General features: G+C 35.4%; 1 protein-coding gene across 45 annotated transcripts in view; it reads left to right on the top strand.

The window, feature by feature from the left end:
- nrp1a (neuropilin 1a) overlaps nt 1–21,463 on the top strand; it is a 418,289-nt gene that overhangs the window by 372,301 nt on the left and 24,525 nt on the right. For all 45 annotated transcript variants that reach the window (XR_015524332.1, XR_015524327.1, XR_015524324.1 and 42 more), the window contains 3 exon segments: nt 1,264–1,419; nt 9,470–9,614; nt 19,896–20,227. Coding sequence is in view for 24 of the 45 variants with exons in the window: in XM_087308241.1 (XP_087164367.1) it covers nt 1,264–1,419; nt 9,470–9,614; nt 19,896–20,227 (633 nt within the window). In the remaining 21 variants the exon portion in view is untranslated.

The raw sequence follows: 21,463 nt of genomic DNA, 5'->3' as shown, positions 1-21,463 counted from the left end.
GGATTAAAAAAAATAACTTGTGAAATGTGTTAAAATGGCATTTACATCTAATAACATATAAATACTAACCCAACGTTGGGTTTGTCTGTAAATTGACCCAGTGTTTGTTTACAACAACCCAGCATTTTATTGAGTGCGTTGTGCTCTTTTAAAACCTAAGCGCAAAATAAACATTGAATTTCATTGAACAGCCAGTTATATTGCAGACATGCATTGGTGTGTGTCTAATATACAGGTGTTATCTTGTCTCGTTTTAGCTTGTAAAAAATCCTGGGTTGTCATAACCCAATGTTGGGTCAATTGGGAATAAACCCAATATTGGGATATTTTTTCAATTAAATTTTAATTAAACTTTCAAGTTTTTTTATTTATTTTTTTTATTATTTTTTTGGTTTTTTTTTAATTGGGTTTGTCTATATTTGACACAAGTCTATATTTATATATAAGTCTACGTTTGACCAGTGCTGGGTTTGTATATTTTGACATACAGTAGCTTCTAAAAAATGCCGGGTTGTCATAACTTAATGTTGGGTCAATTGTGAACAAAACCAACATCGTGTTCATTTTTTCAATTACATTTTATTTTATGCTAAATGGTTATATCAAGATATTATCTCGCAATTTTGGCCAGCTTTAGCTTTTACGTTAAATGCTTGGTTCTTGTAGCCCAACATTGGGTCAAACCAAAACAACATTGGATTGAAAAGTGTCTCTTAAATTAAACTGAAATAAGGATAATCCACAATGCACTCAAAATAGGTGGATGGAGGCCCAGCTATTGTCAGTGTGCTCAGTGTTCACTCTTGATGTCCACACATATTGCATTTCTCCATGCAATCACTTGCATTAAGAATCCTCCATTGCCATCCACACACTGTACACATTGTTTAATCTTCGGTAACCTTCCTCCTGACCGCCTCTCTTGCCGCGAGCTCACACGAATGACATCAGAACTCATGACTACTTCATGAAGCATCCATTTTTCAACACACATCTGAAATACACATTCCCTTTCAGACCATTTCTTTTTTTTTTTTGCACTAAATATCCTTCCTCATCCAATAAGCTCTTGTCTCCCGTTCAGGAAATTAAATCGTCACGTCGACTATATGCTTTATTAAATCGGGATTCATTAAAATTAATCTTTCATTCTAATATTCACCTGGGGTCTCAATATGTGACACGCGATAAGCCACTTTTAAAGCGATACTCCCAGTGTTGTATTTTAATATGGCAGTAATACGTTTTATTTTCTCTCCTCAGGTTGATCTTGGATTCCTGCGCTTTGTCTCGGCCATCGGCACACAGGGAGCCATTTCTCAGGAGACCAAGAAGAAATATTACGTGAAGGAATATAAGGTGGACGTGAGCTCCAATGGAGAAGACTGGATCACTATTAAGGATGGCCCAAAACAGAAGGTGAGGTTTATTTGTGTGGTCTTTCCTAAAGGTGCAATGAATCTGTTGTTTTAGTTACACTTTCCCTCATACACTGATTTAACCACATACAGTTGAAGACCACCAGTTAAACTAGAATTATTTATATTTTCTCCAATTCTGTTCGACACATTGATAGTGTTAATAACTCATGTCTAATGACTTATTTATTTTCTCTTCATCATGATGACAGCACATAATATTAGACTAGATATTCTTCAGGACACTAGTGTTCAGATTAAAGTGTCATGTAAAGGCTTCACTAGGGTAATTAGGGTAAAGTTAGGGTAATTAGCCAAGTCATTTTATAACAAACTAATATTGCTGAAGGGCGCTAATAATATTGACCTTAAAATGGTTTTTAAAAAATAAAAACTGCTTTCATTTTGCCAAAATAAAACAAATAAGATTTTTTTCCAGAAGAAAAAATATAGGAAATACTGTTAGTTTCCTTGCTCCTTTATTTATTTATTTATTTATTTTTTGTTATTTTTTTTTGTATGTTTGTTTTTAAATTTATTTATTTTTATTACAAATGGGTAAAACAAAGTGAAGGACAGGGGGATGTAAAGACTTAAAAAGACAATTATTAGTATTTTATATTATTAGTATTTATTTTCATTTTCTTCAGTGTAAATATTTCTGCTGACAAGACTTTTATCATGTAGTACTGTTACACCAAATGAGATTTTAATCTTATATATATATATATATATATATATATATATATATATATATATATATATATATATATATATATATTCCAGCTGTGGCGGCAGGCCTTTTTTTACACAGATCTGCCTGTGGCGTTATTTCAATGACAAATGTCGTGAGCGCAGTATTAGAAGTCGAGATCGCGTTTATGTAATAGCCTACAGCATGTGGATCTCTTTGCTTGCGCGCTGATTTCTTCTGCTCGTGCACAAAACTTCTTGCACGCCACCTCAAATATAAGCCGCTTCAAGAGCGCGCAGATCTTCTTGTGCGCTCTCAAATAAACACAGCTGAAGTGCGATTTAGTGTGTTTATGTAACCAGTATGTCTCCAGCATTTATTAGATTTGCTAGGAATATTTATGAATGTTTCTAATAGACCTACAGAGCGATATTAATGCGTCATGAAGTAAAGTTAAACGGCTATACGTCGTGTTTGCTGGCATCACGCACCTGTCAGTCACTCAGTCAGCAGGTAACCCCTAAAGGGTTAAACAAATGTCGCACAGAACTACTACGATTAAAGAAACATTTGCGCTTTTATAATTATTTAACAAATACTACAAATTCTATATTGAAAAAAAAACATCTACATTTATTAATTTTTTTAATTGATATTTTAGGTTTTTGTATTCCCTTTCAAATTTTAGCTTGAATCATAATTTAAGAAATGGCCAAAGTGTCTATATCTATCCATTTATCCATCTATATATCTATCTATCTATCTATCTATCTATCTATCTATCTATCTATCTATCTATCTATCTATCTATCTATCTATTGTGTTTTTGTTTTGCATTAATATTTTGTGTTTTTTATTTTCCATTTTTTTATTAGTATTATTTAATAGTTTGCCAAAGTGTCATATATACTACACATTTATTCGATCATTCATTCATTCATTCACCTTCAGCTTAGTCCCTGATTTATCAGGGCTTGCCACAGCAGAATGAACCGCCAACTACTCTAGCATATGTTTTAAGCAGCCACATATACTAAACATCTCCCTATATTTAACCGCTCTGTGTTGTGGTACGTGTTAATGCCGTTCACTCGATGGCAAGTGGATCAACGTCTCTTAAATCAGTCCCGTGCTAAACAGTGTCCAACCAGCTGTTCAAACACTCAAACCCTGAAAAAAACCTTCCCAGAATGCCTCTCGCTTGCTTCATTTGCCACTCTCTGTGTATTAACTCTTTTGTTCTTTCATTTCAAGTTAAAAAGTCCCACCACAAATGTTGACATCATTCCTTAAAGAGAGGGAGAAAAAAAAAGAGTGGTGTCTTTGGAGTTTTACAGAGCTTGCAGATTCAGTCTTTTAAGAGGGCGGATTAACATACCACACAGAGCACATAATGCAGTCAGAGACACACACACATGCGTCTGGAGTAAAAACACACGGTGACAGTGCTACAATGAGGACGATGTTTACAGGGATTCCCACCAATGAGCTCTGGAAATGTAGCTCTTCAAGGATTACTTCCATGTTAGACTGGAAAAATACAAGGGCTTCTTTAGCATTTAGAGGAAAATGAGCTGTATGGAACCAAACCTGGACTGTTTAACAGTGCTTTATTGTAATATGTCAAATATGTAATGGTTAGGGACTGTTCCAGGTTCAGGACAAGTATAGATGGCTGTGTTAACGCAGATAATCCTATTACTGCTTGTTGCTTGGCATGGAAAAAAGCAACAAAGCTTGTGTTTACACTAATGCAATTACAGTGGAAACAGGGTTATTGCATGCATTAAAGTAAAATCAAACTGTTTTTTTTTTCATAAAATAAATGCTTAGTGACTAGTTTTTATTTATTCATTCATTTTCCTTCAGCTTAGTCTCTATTACAGAGGTTGCCACAGTGGAATGAACCACCAACTACTCTACCATATGTTTTACGCAGTGTAAAGGGTGTTTTCTAGTAGTAGGTTGCGGCTGACAGGGCATCCTAGTACTGGAAAACACCCTTACACACTCATTCACACACACACACACACATAAACTATGGCCAGTTTAGTTCATTAATTCCCCAATAACGCATGTGTTTGGACTGTGGGGGAAACCGGAGCACCTGGAGGAAACCAACACTGGGAGAACATGCAAACTCCACACAGAAATGACAAATGACCCAGCCGGGACTCGAACCAGCGACCTTCTTGCTGTGAGGCCAGTGCTAACCACTGAGCCACCATAAAACTATAATATTATCTTATTGATGCTAAAATTGCTGGCTAAATAATCACTAACTAATGAATAAATAAATTTTTAAGCTTGTTACTAAAGCAACATATCTAATTCCCCTTTAATTTGAACTCAATATATTGAAGAAAATAATGATAATAAATAAAACTCTTAAGTTAAAAAAATGTTATGAACCATAAACATATTAAAAAAGCAAACACACATGCTCTAACACAAAATTATTTTAATTAAAATAAATATATTAAAAAAAATTTTAAAAACTCTAATGGCCCCTTTTCATCAGCATCTTACATCCTTGAATTGTTTTGAATATTTATTTGTGATTATTTTTAAATGTATATACATTAATAAAGCTATACTTTGCATTATAATAATTTTCCATTAAATTACAAATAATAAATAAGTCAATAAAAAACTAAAATCAATTTAAAAATAAATAAATAAATGTAAAAAAATAAAAGAAATATGAAAACAAATAAATACATATAAAAATAAATAAATAAATTGAAAAATAAATAAATTTAAAAACAAATAAATAAATGTAAAAGTTAATTAATTAATTAATTAATAAAAAAATTAATGTAAAAAATAATAAAAATAAATGTAAAAATAAATAAAAACTATGATAAAAATTTCTTCAGTTATTTATCAATCTACCTTTACCTATTAAAATATAGAAATAAGTGACCCTTAAGTAAGCCTTTCTTGCAAATTCTACCTTCGTTTTAAATCTCCCTGGTATTTTTCCTGCGGGCAGCTTTCCAAGGGTTTGAGACGCCTCCAATGTGTGAAGTTTATGGCTGTGTTTTATTCATTTGCGAGTTCAAGACATGTTTATGTGTGTGTGGCAGACTGGCTCTAACAATACAAGGTTTGAAATAGACCTGTCAAGCTCTGCAAGCCAATTAGGTGTGTGTGGTGCGCATATGTGTGTGTATGTGTGTCTCTATCTTCATGCCTGAAAGTAACAGTGAGCTTAAATATACCCAAAGGCCCAATTTCAGTGTCGAGCCTCAACTAAAGTACACCGTTCTCTTTTTTCGAGCGTGCATTTTTAAGGTGCGGTGCCTTGTTTCTGTCTGCCGGCCTCTAAAGTGCTTTTGTGAGGCGAGGGCCCATTTACAGACTGCTGAAACTGCAGTTCGGCGGTGGGCTTGTTGCACAAAGGAAAGCCTTTTTACTACTTAGAGCAGCAGAGCAGAGCATTGGCGTGACATTTAAAGATAGTGGACGGCTCCTCATGTGTCTCCCACCCAGACACACACACACATACACACACACACACGTTTTGACAAGTAGAGTCCAGGGACACGATTAGCAGCATGGATTCTGGGGTGGACGGTTGTCTGTGTGCTATGACTTGAGCTTAGCAGCACTTGGTCATCCTGTATGGCTTATAGCTTGACCTTGTCTGGTTCATAACGGTTTTGAATTCACTGACTTAAAAGGTGCAGTATGTACGTTTGACACCTAGTGGATGAACTAGGTATTGCACGCCTGGTTTAAAACACACGCAAGCGTGGGTTGCCAGATTTAAGGCTAAAAAACGTGTGTGTGAATAAGAGTCTTTGGATGTTTCCCAGCTGGAAGGGCATCCGCTGCATATAGAAATGCTGAATAAGTTGGCGGTTCATTCCGCTGTGGTGACCCCTTTAATAAAGGGACTAAGCCGAAAAGAAAGTGAATGAATGAATGTTATATATACTGACTGTATTGATCATGTGAGCACATGAAACAAACTGATATCACTGTAACGTGATGGTTTGAGAGGAGTACATATACCGTTACACCCCTAATGTGCACGGATATCACCACAACACCCTTTAATAGTACATCCAGTACAATGACATGCTGCCGTCAGCAATCACAGTTCATAGTTTGTCAGCTATCTTGACAGAATAAATACAGAAATTGAGGAAGAGAAAGAGAGAAGCTTCATCCTCTGACCTTTATATAGCGACCAGTGAAACAAGATGCTGTGACTAACAGGGTTGCTTTCAATTGTGTTTCTTGGAGGAGTTTCACCTTTCTCTGACACATTCCTGGATCCCCCCATCAGCAAGAGCATGTGCAGACTGTCAGCAGGAATCTGTGTGCATGGACATAACATGATTTGATTCATTGCAAAAACAACAGAGAGCATTGTGTAGCTGAAGCGTCCCAAACACCGAGCGCTAGTTGTAACCCAGACTCTGACATCACAAAGTGGCTTTTGTCCTGCGACGCATTTGGCTCCAGTGATAATTCAATTCAAGCTCTATTTAGGTTGTCAGATTTGAGGACGCTGATCTAAACACATTCCTGATGTGGCTGTGTGTGTGTGTTTCTGAGTGTTAGGTGAATCCCAGTCTTGCACTGCTCAAAAATGACCATCTACAGTTGACGTCAAAAGTATTTATTATTCATAATATTTCCCAAAGATATTTTTCAAATATTTCCCAAATGATGTTGAACAGATTCAGGAGTTTTTCACAGTATTTCCTATAATATTTTTTCATCTGGAGAAAGTCTTATTTGTTTTATTTTGGCTAGAATAAAAGCAGTTTTTAATTGTTTTAAAGTCATTTTAAGGTCAATATTATTAGCCCCCTTCAGCAATATTAGTGTTGGATTGTCTCCAGAACAAACCACTGTTATACAATGACTTCCCTAATTACCCTAACTTTACCCTAATTCAAGGTCAAGGCAAAATTTATTGTCTCCTGTAGGAGAAATTTGTTTTAGAAAAGAGGTTCTGCTGTACATAGACACCAAAAAGACAACATGTAAAATACAAACACAATAAAATCTAATCCTAAAATACCTCCTAATATAAATACGATTCCATAAAATCAGTCATTTTTTATTTATATTTTTTAATAAAAAATAAAATACCATGTGCCCTGCTGCCCTCTATTGTGCCAACCAATCCCGTTATCTTAATCTTTGACCGTCCTTCCCTACTTGCTCGTTGATCAACTTAATTGAAAAAGGAACAAAAGAATGTTTATATATATTATACTTGCACAACGGGACCCTATATCTTCTGCCAGAGTTCATCAGCTCATATTCCACAGACAGCACAGGTGAAGAATCAGATAAAATCTTGTTGGCTTGTGCACAACTCGAAGATGTCTTTTAGTGAACCAAGTGTCTTAATTCCCATGATTTTTCCTGCCACTCTCATCAGGTTATTTAATTGGGTTTTCATTTTTACTGTCAGATTCCCAAACCAAACAATAATCCCATATCTTAAAATAGACTCTGTTGTTGCTTTATAAAAAGTCATCATTATGCTGCTACTCACTCCAAACAATCTTAGTCTGCGTAAAAAGTGTAATCGCTGATGAATTCGTGCACAAAGACTTGACACCTGAGAGTGCCAATTAAGTTCACGATCAATATTCACTCCTAAATATTCATATGAATCAACCTGCTTAATGTCTTTATCATAAACCACAATAGAGCTCCTATTGCTTACTGACCTTGATGACCTCCTCCGTTTTCTTACCATTAATTTCCAAATTGTGGTCATCACACCAGCTGACCATTGTACACCCGCTCTATATTCCCCGATGCTGGCATCCTTTGTGAAAAGGTGCAATAGTACAGTGTCATCGGAAAATTTAAGAATATATTGGTCTGTCTGCTGGCTAACGCAGTCATTTGTATAAAGGGTGAACAAAAATGGTGAACTTACACACCCTTGTGGCGCCCCTGTACTACTTGTTGCTACATCAGATAACCCTGAATTAAAGTTTACTTGCTGTGTCCTGTCTGTTAAAAAACAATACATAGTGAAGCCTTTAAATGTCACTTTAAGCTGAATACTAGTGTCTTGAAGAATATCTAGTCTAATATTATGTGCTGTCATCATGGCAAAGAGAAAAGAAATCAGTGATTAGAAATGAGTTAGTAAAACCATCATGTTTAGAAATGTGTTGGAAAAATCTGCTCTCCATTAAACTAATAACAATAATTCTGACTTCAGCTGTAAATATGAGAAACAGATGAATGGTTTAAGACAATGCAGACTGGAATACAATAAGTGCAGTGAGATAATTAGACTTGAAGATTTCTTGAAACAAGAAAATGTACCTCGGCTTTAGTAAAGAGAATGAAAAGTCTTAAATGAGGATTATAGCACTTAATGTAAGCAGTCTGTTTAGTCTGATTATTTTAAAACTAGCTTTTTAATTGCTTTTTAAACAGTTTGCTTTCTTATTTTGTGTGAAAGAGTATTCCTCTTCATATAAGAATCATCATTATATATTCTGTCTTAAAATGAGCCAAAGCATTTCAACTTAAAATAAAATTATTGTATGCATTAAATCAGGATCACACATACATTAATATTATTCACATTCCTTTTAATTAAGGTTTAGACTTGACCATAGTATGATGAAACATAACAAATGTATTTTGTCGCTTAAAAAAACAAGTATAAGTGTGATTTGAGCAATTTTAAATAAGTAAACTTAAGTTTTCACAGCTAAAATAAAGTCCTAAAATACAGGCTGGTCTTAAATTATGCACCTTATTGTAATTTAGCCAAATTTGCATGTTTAGCACCTTAAAGAAAATAGATAAACAATCTTGAAACAATCATAATATTCTTACACAGTTTGATCTTGCATTCTTAAAACAAGCTCAATATGATGTGTAGGCTAGAAATAAGATTGTAACTCCTGACTAGATAGTGTCGACACTGTGTCCTCTGTGGCTCCCTTAAACAAACCTAGTTCATAATTAATGTGTTTTGTTTTTCGTTTGTCAGATTTTCCAGGGGAACACCAACCCTACTGATATAGTTCAAACCGTTAAAGTGGTGAAAGACAAACTCATTTGCCATTAATCTCAACAATAAATGAATTGCAGGTCAATTTTAGGTCTAATATGGTTCTGAGGAGCAGCTATTTAGATTTATTGTTTTTATGAAATATATTTATAAATTTTCTTTATCTACTGTAAATTAAACTAGGTCAATGTACAGTTTATGTGGAGAAAATAGGAAAAATTATTCATAAATTGTATTATATAAGGCCCTGTTGAAGCTTTTGTTTCGAGCTAAAGCTATAATCCTGTGTCCCCCTTAAACAATCCTAGTTCATAGTTGATGTGTTTGTTTTTGGTTTGTCAGCTTTTCCAGGGTAACACCAACCCTACTGATGTGGTGAAAGCCAAGTTTCCAAAGCCCACGCTGACCCGATACCTGCGGATCCGACCCATTAACTGGGAAACTGGCATCGCACTGCGGTTCGAGGTCTACGGATGCAAGATCTCAGGTTGGTGCCAAACTTTTCTCTTTAATACTTATGTTTATTAAAAAATACAACGTTGCATAGAGTACGACACAAGTGTAAAAGTTGATTTAGTGGATTTTTTTTTTTTTTTTTTGCATGTTAGTCCATCAATTTCTAGCTAGCATAGTGGTTGTAAATACAAACAGAAAACATCATTTAAACACAGAGGAAGCAAAAAAATATAATAATAATAAATAAATATACAAATATACAAATACATTTAAAAAATGCAACAAATAAAAATTATAAATAAATAAAAATAAGTAAATAAACAAATAAATAAATGAATAAATAACTACATAAATAAAAAATAAATAAAGAAAAAATAACAAAAAATAAATACATGAATAAATAAAAAATACCGAAAGAATAAAATAAATAAATGAATAAATAAAAGATAAATAAATAAATTATAAATAAACAAATATATATATATATATATATATATATATATATATATATATATATATATATATATATATATATATATATATATATATAAATAAATAAATAAATAACAAATAAATAAATAAACAATAAAAATAACTAAATAAATAGAAACCAAAATTTTTTTATTAATTTATTAATTTATATAAAAATAAATATATAAAAATAAATAAATAACACTTTTTGTAAAAAACTAACTACATAAATTAATTAATAAACAAAAAATATTTAAAGATTAACTAAATGAATAGCTAAACTAACTAACTAACTAACTAACTAACTAACTAAATAACTAACTAAATAAATAAATAATAAAGGGATAATAAGATGGAGAAAGAAAGGTGTAAACTAATCTGTTTTTATGTCAAATGTAATGGCCAAGAGAGCTTAGAGTGCTGCAATTCAAGAAAGCACATGCAATTACAAAAAACACCAGCAAATTAAGAGAAGATCCTCATCGGTTTGACAGCAGACGTGTTGCGAATTCTCACAAAGCAAACACATAAAAAAAAACAGCTGCATTGTCTCACAACATATGCAATAGCACGAAACACCACAGAAATGTTTCAAGAGGAGAAATGGTCCTCAATGGTTTCAAGGTCCTCTATGGTTGGCATCATCTCTTCACAGGACTTGGATTCATCAGTGGTGCTGTACAATCTCTAGAGCCCTCGGTATGAGTATCTTCAGGTAAAAATGGAAAACAAATAAAATAACGAGCGTAGCTGCTGTTCATAGTGTATTTAAACAAGAAATATTAAATATCAATATGAAAATGAAATGCTATTAATGAAAATAAGAGATATATATAAACAAACATATAAAGCAAACGAGTATTTTTAACTAAATGTCTGGTGCATTAAGACAGAAGGAGTGTGTCATACAAGTGGTTTGTCAAGCCCACTCACATGCATGGAGCACACTCATGCATCATGCTGTTAATGTGATGCATTGAGTGTATGCTTTACTAAAAAGATAGGTCTTTAATCTAGGTTTGTGTGTCTGAGCCTCAGACATAACAGGAAGACTATTCTAGGAGCCATATATGAGAATGCTCAACCTCCTTAAGTAGACTTTGTTAAACGCTAAACATCTCTGCTGTGTTCTGTGCCATTTGCATGTGTTGTGGGAAGAAGCAGGCTTTTTTGTGAGTCCATTGTGAGGATTTGCAACGCATATGCTGTCAAACCGATGAGAATATTTCCTTAATCTGCTGTTGTTTTTGTAATTGCTTGCCTTCTCTTAAATCGCAGCATGCTAAGCTCTCTCGGGCACCATACAAATGTCTCAAAACAAACTGTCAACAGCACAACTGGGATGAATGAAAGATTCCCTTCTGCACCAAAGTGTTGATTCAGATTCAGAAGCCGTGTTTTGTCAACACAGCACTCCATCATGATCTTTCAATTAGACGGTTTACGTTCTGCTGGCTTTGGAGGCAGGCGTACAGAGGAGTGTTTATTCATGCCTCTGAAAGCCATGTGTGAACGGTGCGATAGTAGAGGAGCTAATGCATTATAGACAAGTGTTCACATCGACGGAAAGGACCGCGCATTCATGTTTCCCCACGTTTGGATGTACTTCATTCAAAATGAATGGCGTGCACAGCATGAACTGCTGCAACCTCTTCACTTCAACCCAAATACTGCCTCTATACACTCCTCCCCTGAGACATAACCTCACACACACACACTTGCAGTTGAAGTCAAAATTATTCGCCCTCAGATGAATTTCTTTTTCAAATATTTTACAAATGGTGTTGAACAGATTCGGTATCTCCTATAATATTTTTTCCTCTGAAGAAAGTCTGATTTGTTTTATTTCAGCTAGAATAAAAGCAGTTTTAAGCAATTTTAAAGTCAATATTATTAGCTTTCTTCAGCACTATTAGTGTTGGATTGTCTCCAGAATAAACCACTGTTATACAATGACTTGCCTAATTACCCTAACTTTACCCTAATTACCCTAGTGAAGCCTTTACATGTCACTGTAAGCTGAATACTAGTGTCTTGAAGAATATCTAGACTAATATTATGTGCTGTCATCATGACAAAGAGAAAAGAAATCATAAATTAGTTATTAAAACTATCCTGTTTAGAAATGTGTTGAAGAAATCTCTCTGTTAAACAGATATTAGGGGGAAATTATACAGAACGGCGAATAATTGATTTAGTTTTAATAATTGATTAAAACTGATGGCTAATTGATTTGAAGTCAAAATTATTAGCCCTTCTGTAAAATCTATATTATTTAAAAATTATTCCAGAGTGCTATTTAACACATTTACAGCACATTTTTAAGCATATTAGATTTAATAACTAATATCTAGTTTTAATAACTAATTCCTAATAACTCCTCTTTTGTCTTTGTCATGAAGATAGGAATTAATTCAGTAATAATTAATATTAATTATGGCACAACTATTATTTATTGTTCTTTATTTATTATTGTTTTTATAGTTCTTAATGTTTTTATTGTTGTTATTGTTTATTGTTAACTATTGTTCGGTCCAGTCAGGAGGGGGGAAGGTTAAAGTGTCTGATAATATTGAGTTTTAAATAGTTTTTTAAGTAAAACTAGGGAACTCCAGCAGCACTTGTAATAAAAGTATACATTTTTTAATGAAATAAAATATATGCCCACGCCTTTCTCTGGCACAAAAACATGTTGGTATTTATTATATTTCATTACAATTTTCTCCTTTTATTACAAGTGTTGCTGGAGTTTTCTAGTTTTACTATACTAGCATTTTATCTACGCACTTTGTGAAGTGTTTGAGTGCTTTAGACCTTTCCTTACCAGGTTTTTATAAAAAATAAAAATAGTTTTTAATCCAGGAAAGCTAGAAGAAATAAGACTTTTTACAGAAAACAATAATAAATACAATAGCAAATACTGTAAAAGTGGCTCAGTGTTTAGCTCAGTGTTTTGCCTCACAGCAAGAAGGTCACTGATTTGAGTCCCAGCTGGGTCAGTTGTCATTCTGTGTGGAGTTTGCATGTTCTCCCTGTGTTGGCGTGGGTTTCCTCCGGATGCTCCGGTTTCCCCCAAAGTCCAAACACATGCGCTATAGAGGAATTGATTAACTAAATTGGCCGCAGTGTATGAGTGTGTATGGGTGTTTCCCAGTACTGGAGTAGTTGGCGGTTCATTCCGCTGTGGTGACCTCTGAAATAAAGACTAAGCTGAATGAATGAATGCTGAAAAATGTCCTTACTCTATTAAACATCGCTTGGGAAATATTTAAAAGCGTACACATTTTACTGGAGGGCGAATCATTTTGACTTCAGCTGCACATATTACACATGCAACTGCACACATTGAGATCTCCACCCACCAGACGCACTCAGGCCCAGCTGGCCCTGACCTCATTTGCATACTCATCTGCATGTTTTGGCATGGCTCCACCCTACAGAGCTCTGATTGCGAATTCTTTCATATCTCCAGCCCCTCCCTGAAGAGAACGTTTCCTCATGTGCAGGAGGAAGAGCGATGTGTTAGCCGTCATACATCAGCTTCACATTCAACAGCCACAATTATTACGCCTCCTTTCCAAATATTTCCCAAATGATTTTGAACAGATTCAGGAATTTCTCACAGTATTTCTTATAATATTTTTACTTCTGGAGAAAGTCTTGTTTGTTTTATTTCGGCTACAATAAAACCTATTTAAGGTCAATTTATTCACCAATATTAATTTTGGACTGTCTACAGAATAAACCACTGTTATACAATGACTTGCTTAATTACTCTAACTTTACCTTAATTACCCTAGTGAAGCCTTTACATGTGACTTTAAGCTGAATACTAGTATCCTGAAGAATATCTAGTCTAATATTATGTGCTGTCATCATGACAGAGAAAAGAAATCAGTGATTAGAGATGAGTTATTAAATCTGTTTTGATTGGAAATGTGTTGACATTAATCTTCTATCTGTTAAACAGAAATTGGGAGAAAGAATATATAGGGGGGCTAATAATTCTGACTTCAACTTCTCCATGTGTGTGCACAGATTTAGCACTGGTTGTATATGCGTGTGTGTGTGTGTGGTACGCCACAGTTCTGGGGCGCAGCTGTTGCAGTCATGTTTTGGATGGGTGAACAGACCGCATTTTGAACACATCACAGGAGAGGATGCCTCCAGTGACATCATCAGAGCGCATTGGGCTCCCTTATGATGATGCCGCCATCCTGGCCGACTTATTAGAGAAGAATCTCCCCATCATTTCACTTTTGTAGTAATTGAAGTTTTTATTTTTTATTTTAATAAGGTCACTGTTTGAGTCCCAGCTAGGTCAGTTGGTGTTTCTGGAGTTTGCATGTTCTCTCCGTGTTGGCGTGGGTTTCCTCTGGGTGCTCCGGTTTCCCTCACAGTCCAAACACATGCACTATAGGGGAACTGATCAACTAAATGTATAAAAACTAAGAAATGTGAAACTCATTTGCCATTAATCTCAACAATAATTGAATTGCAGGTCAATTAACAGGCTTATATGCTTCTCATGAGCAGAAAACAAAAGGAGCTATTTTTTTAGGAAATAGATTTGTCAGGACTTTACCTAAAGTAAATAAAAATAATTAAATATAGGCTATATGTGTGAAAAATTAAGAAAAACAATAATATAATAATAATATTAAAAACTCTGAATGAGATCCAATTTTGTTGTGCGTTTCCCTTTAAGAACCAATATCTAATTTACATCTTACATTACGCTCGTCTTTAAATACTACAGCATATCTCTCTCTGATATGATGAGTTGGATTAGGGTTTCAATTTGTTGTTGCATGCATTTGTGATATAGATGTCATTTCACATACATTCCAACCAAAATGCATCACCAGAAACCCCTTCCAGTCCACAATACATTACAAAATAAGTAAACCAGTGCTATGAAAATGGTTGCAGACTCCTGGATTAGGGCATAGGGATGAGGCCTTGTATTAGTAATGCAATAACTTGCAATAACTTCACACCAGTACACTGTAAAAAATCGACTTGTGTAGGGACAACATGAATGAATTACAGTAACTTATTAGCTTTTACAAATTGAAATAGATTGAACTCAAAACAATTAAGTTGTCCCCAAAAAAAGCTCAAGATTTATGTTGTTTCAGCTCAATTTCAATAAGTAGTTTGAACAAACGTCATTTTTCTGAGTGTATAACTTTCAACTTTGCCATCAGTTGTAGTTGAAGTTGCCAGTTTTAAGCACTTTGGTTTGGAATAGCACTTCAATACTGTGGCCATGATTGTTTTCACTCCAAAGTGCCCTTCGGAGGGCAATATATCTCATTTTGGAATGCTCCGAAAGTCTGATAGGCTTTCAACAACCACGCAGCCATTAATAAACTTCCTCCCGCTGTTTGTAAATAAAACCATCTGTGTGTGTGTGGTCATCCAGCCTTTATGTGCTGTGCGCGGTCCAAACCAACAGATGAAACGCGTGCTGCACATGGTCCAGTCCACCCTCGGGGTGTGTCCGTCAGGGTCTACCACACTAGCAGATTCTAGCAAGCATCACCATCTGAGATCCATAAACAGGTCCTGATGACAGTGCCAACAGGCAGATTGAAAATAAACTTGGTCGACTTCCAAAACATCGAGGACCAACCACCTCAGCGCAGATCCTTCTTTCATTCAGGTCCCAGAACAGTCTGGCATGCATATATATCACAAATTACACACAGAAACATCATTCAAATCTGCCGAGGGTTTGAGAAAACCAACCCTGGCTGTACATTCACAAACAAACAATGTAAAAATCAAAGTCCAAAATCAGAATAAGATGATTCTGACAAGTGCTTCATTTGTAAATGAATAATTCCCGGAACAAAACCAGAAAACAAAAGTTACCTTGAATGACGTCCACCAAACAATTTCAGTTTTTCCGGGGCATGATGTCATTAAATGGTGATAGTGCGAAAAAAGAGCAAGAGCTTTAATTATTTTAACATTCTGAAATGTATCCCTATATACATTTCTGGAGATCACGAATTATGTAGCCAGAGCTACGTATGGCTACATTTCATTTTTAAAATGAACGCGACGTGGCGGTATGACGCTGTTCCTTTTCAAGCTTACCAGCTGACCGCCAACCTCTGTACGGACGGCTTTCCCGCGGTTACCAGTTTGTCCCGTTAGCTCGCCATGTACTTCAGCGGACTTGAAATGCAGAGAGGAGTTGACCACAATGACAGGGTTCGAGTTCGGTGAAGAATACTTCCAGAAAGCGGGTTAGACAAAAGCAGAATCTAAAAAATACAACAAACAAGTAAATAACAGAGTAAGAATGTGGTAAAATCTGAAAACGTCATAAAAAATCAAGGCGAGGGCTTTTCTTTTTCTGAATTGCTTTTGAAAATTGTTAGTTGGGTTTAGGGAAGTGGGTGGGCGGGTCAATCAATACAATTGGTTGGGTTTAGGGAAGAAGGAGGATGTCGACCAATCAGTCAGTCGGTCATATTCTCTATTGGCGACAGGTCGGGACTGCAGGCAGTCCAGTCAAGTATTTGTATACTCAACCTCCGCAGCCTGGACTTTGTAATGTGTGCAGAATGTGGTTTTGTTGAAATATGCATGGAGAAGAAGGCAGCATGTGTGCTCTTGTTCCAGCATTAATGGTGCATCACTGAAGTGCAGGTTACCTTTGCCAAGGGCACTAACACAACCCCATACCATGACAGACCCTGGCTTTTAGACTTGTTACCGGTAACAGTCTGCATGATCCTTTTCTTCTTTAGTCTGGAGCACACAGCATCCATTGCTCACCCAAAAAACCTGAAACACTGCTTCATCTGACCACAGTACCTGTTTCTACTGTGTGATGGTCCATCCCAGATGCCTCCGAGCCCAGAGAAGTCGACAGCGCTTCTGGACATATACCACAAGACAAACAACTTTAGCAGTTTTAAAACCTTGACTCGTCCCATGCCTAGTCCTAAGAATGTGTTGCTTTAGGAGCCCGGAGCTTACATTTGGACACACAGACAGGGGCTCTTTCCTTTCCAACACTACAGAGGAAGTTCCCTACATCAGTACAAAGGCAGTGTTGTGAATGAAAACTCTGTTCTGGTGGTATTTCACGGGACATTAGGTCCATCTGTGACTAGTCCGAGATTGTCTCCCTGCTCCGCGGGTGCTGATCGTAGATTACGGTATCGCTGGCAGGTCACGAATCCCAAAGCGTTGGAGAAGGTATGACAGGCAGCACACAGACAGCACTTGCATGTCTGATCATTTCCCTCATACTCAACCTGCCTAAACGTGGCAAAGCGTGAAATATCGTATTATCAGCGCTGGAAACAAAGCAAGTCGGTTTGGAAAGATGAAGATAGATTGCAAGAGGGAGGAAGCAGTAGGTTTGAATAATAAAGCAGATGAGAAACAAAAGGAAAAGGAGGGTAGAAATGAAGCTTGAGAGGCGAAAGCACTGGAGAGGTTTTAATTAGGTGTAGCTTGAGGAAAAGAGGCAGGAGAGTTAATGCACAAGGTCGGGCGGTGAAAGGAAGACTGAGAGAGAGAAACAAAGAGAACAAGAGGTATTTTATCTCTTCTGTCCACTTCATCCGTCTTTCCTGCGGCGTGAATGTCTTTCCGTCTCTCTTTGTTCGGCCTCTTTATGGCCTGTGACCTTTTCAGGTTGTTGGTAAGAATGTTTCCCAGCTCAGCGAGACGAGAGGGTTTCTACATGTTTATCAGTCACTTTCTCTTATTCTCAGACTCATCCAGTCACAGCTAATCTAATCCTTCATAGACACATTCATTCAAGTCTACTGGTCACAAACACTTCTTCTTTTTCTCTGTCCTCATGTGGTTTATTGGCATGCCAAATAATGGTACATTTGTTTGCCACAACTGTAAGCGATGGATCAGGGGTTGGCTGCTTAGTAAGGTCAAGCTCTTAAAAACATGCGATGTACTTATATTTTTCTTGTCTGCTGCTGTTCATTGCTTATTCTGGGTTCACACTAGATGCAAAGCACCTTGTCATTAGCTCTGGTTTACTCATAGGATGTTTTTTTTTTCCTTCTTACAAATGATTTGCTTGAATTTCATTATTTGATCTTGGCAGTAGATGCATTTAAGAAGAATTATGTGTGTTCGCAGCATACCACATCAATCCATTCAATATAATTCATCTCTATTCACACATTTGAATTGACTTTATATGTAATTCACTCGTGCACACTAGTAAAAAATGCTTTTCCTTATTTTTTTTTGTCTTGTTTCTAGTCCAAATATCTAAAAAGTCTTAAACCAAGTAGCATTTTCTAGACAAGCACAAATTATTGTCTTGTTTTCAATAATAATATGCCACAATTAAGTGAAATTTTTCTTAAAATAAGCAAAATAATCTGCCAATGGGGTAAAAAAAATAATCTTGTTAAGATGTGAAGCACTTGTCACTATCTTTGGTTTACTCATGGGATGTTTTTTCCCTTGACAAATGTCTTGCTTGAATTCAATGATTTAATCTTGCGCGGTAGATGCGTTTGAGAAGATTTGCATATGTTTATAGCATACAACATCAATCAATTCAGTAATCTGCCTCTATTTGCATGTTTGAATTGACTTGATATGTGATTTACTTGTGCACACTTGATTTTTTTGTCTTGTTTCCAGTCCAAATATTTAAAAATTCTTAAATCAAGAAACATTTTCTGAACAAGCACAAATGATTGTCTTGTTTTCATAAATAATACGCCAAAATTAGGTTAGTTTTTCCTTAAAACAAGCAAAGTAATCTGTCAATGGGGTAAAAGAATGATCTTGTTTAGACGTAAAGCACTCGTCACTAGCTCTAGTTTACTCATGGGATGTTTTTTCCTTTGTACAAATCTTTCTCTTGAGTTCAATTATTTAATCTTCCACAGTAGATGTGTTTGAGAAGATTTGTGTGTTCGCAGCATACTACGTCAGTCAATGCAATATAATTGAACTCTGCTTACACATTTGAATTAACTTAATATGTAATTTACTCGTGCACACTTGTTTCTAGTCCAAATATCTACAAATTCTTAAATCAAGCAGCATTTTCTAGACAATCAATAAATATAGTCTTGTTTTCAAAAATAATGTCATAAAAGTGTTTTTTTTTTCTTAAGACAAGCAAAATAATCTGTCAGTGAGGTAAAAAGAATGATCTTGTTTAAAAGCAGAGCACTTGTCAATACCTTTAGCTTGAATTCAATTATTTAATCTTGCACAGTAGATGCGTTTGAAGGGAATGATTGTCTTGTTTTTATCAATAATACACCAAAATTAAGTGAGTTTCTTCTAAAAACAAGCAAATTCATCTGCCAATGAGGTACAAAAAATAATTTTGTTTAAAAGCAAAGCACTTGACATTAGCTGTGGTTTACTCAGAATGTTTTTTCCTCCTCTTGCACGATTGTTTTGCTTCAATTTAGTTATTTCATCTTGTGCGGTAGATGAATTTGAGGAGATTTACATGTGTTTGTAGCATACAACATCAATCAATTCAATATAATCCGCTTCTGTTCACAGGTTTGAATTGAATTTGTATGTAATTTACTCGTGCACACTTGAATTCTCCAAGTCTAAATGTCTAAAAACTCTTAAAACAAGAAGAATTTTCTAGAGAAGCACAAATGATTGGCTTGTTTACAGAAATAGTATGCCAAAATTATTTATGTTTTTTCTTAAAACAAGATCAAATAATCTGCCAATGGGGTAATAAAATCAATCTTGCTTCGCTTAGACATAAGAATATTTAGTTTGGTGTGAATTTAGCATTCATTGGTGAACTATTTGAAATTTCCCTCAGTCTAACACTGTCTTTGTCCTTCAACAGAGTATCCGTGCTCAGGAATGCTGGGAATGGTTTCAGGCCTGATCACAGACTCTCAGATCACCGTCTCGTCCCACATCGAGCGTACCTGGGTTTCAGAAAACGCTCGTCTGCTGACCAGCCGTTCAGGATGGATGTTACTGCCACAGTCACAACCGTATGCAGACGAATGGCTGCAGATAGATCTGGCCGAAGAAAAACTAGTCAAAGGTTTGATCATCCAGGGAGGCAAACACCGAGATAACAAGGTGTTCATGAAGAAGTTTCGTCTGGGATACAGCAACAACGGATCCGATTGGAAATTGGTGATGGATGCTACCGGCAACAAGCCCAAGGTAAAATATAGGGACATACACTGCATGAATTGTTGTGAATAAGTATCAGGTTGTACTGGACTGCTGCTCTCTTAGTTTCTAGATAATTAGTTGGAGAATATGGAGCTGTAATGTATTTTTCCCAAAGCCCTCAAATGAGATGAAGAAGAGAATGACAATAATTAAACTAGTGCTGTGAGCACAATATTGGGGGGAAAAATAGAGTGTGAGATGAGAAATGTAGAAACTAGCACAGATACATCATGTAGGAAATCAATTAATTAAAATAACAGTCAATTATACAGGATAGATGCAAAACAGTAGATGCTTTTTGTCTTATTTCTTTTCTAAATATCTTAAAAGTCTCAAATCATGAAGCATTTTCTAAAGTAAAAAAAAATATATAGTCTTGTTTTCAGAAATAAAGAGTGAAAATTAAGCGAGTTTTTCCTTAAAACAAGCTAAAATAATCTGCCAATGGGATAAGCAGTGTTAATGCTTGTTAAAATGTTATTATTTTATACAATGTGAAAAACAATATTATTTTGCTTGTTTTAAGGAAAAACACACTTAATTCTGACTTAATACTTCTAAAAACAAAACAATCTTTTCTACTTCTCTAGAAAATGCTTCATTATTTAAGAATTTGTAAATATTTGAACTGGAAATGAGACAAAAACTTTAGGTAAGAAAGTCATTTTTTGCAGTGGAGCGATTCTGGTCACCACATGAAACCGGAATATAAATGAAACTTGAATCACATTTTTCCCTTTTGTAGAGCATAGACTATATACTTTATCCCTCATTAGAATACCAGAGACCCCATAGAAACCCCTTATATCAGTTCCTTAGCTTGAAGAACAAAAGTCGACGCATTATCTAAAAGTCGAGAGGCATTAATGTTCCTTCATGACTGCTTGTCTTCTTCTGAACCCTTTTTTCCTCTGGCGAATGTATTTTTCTTAGTCTGTCTCCTGTAAAACCTTGTCATGCTTGTAAGACTTCAGAAGGATGCTTTTGTGCATCTTGTTGTATTTAACACTTTATATTAAAGGAAATGCTTGCATTTTTGGTAATCACAACTTCAAGATGTCTCTTATATGGATAATGAAGCCGCATGCATTGCTCAGGTGTGATTTATTTGTTCATTTTTTCCCCCAGACTTCAAAATCTAAATCAGAGTCTAAAAAATCTTGACGTACTGTCTATAAATCTGATCTTTAGTTCTTATTTTCTACTGGATTCAGCTCAGGCGAT

Source organism: Danio rerio, chromosome 24 (assembly GCF_052040795.2).
Source record: "Danio rerio strain M-AB ecotype USA chromosome 24, GRCz13ab, whole genome shotgun sequence".
NCBI lineage: Eukaryota > Metazoa > Chordata > Actinopteri > Cypriniformes > Danionidae > Danio > Danio rerio.
This window is presented reverse-complemented; position numbering and strand designations above follow the sequence as displayed.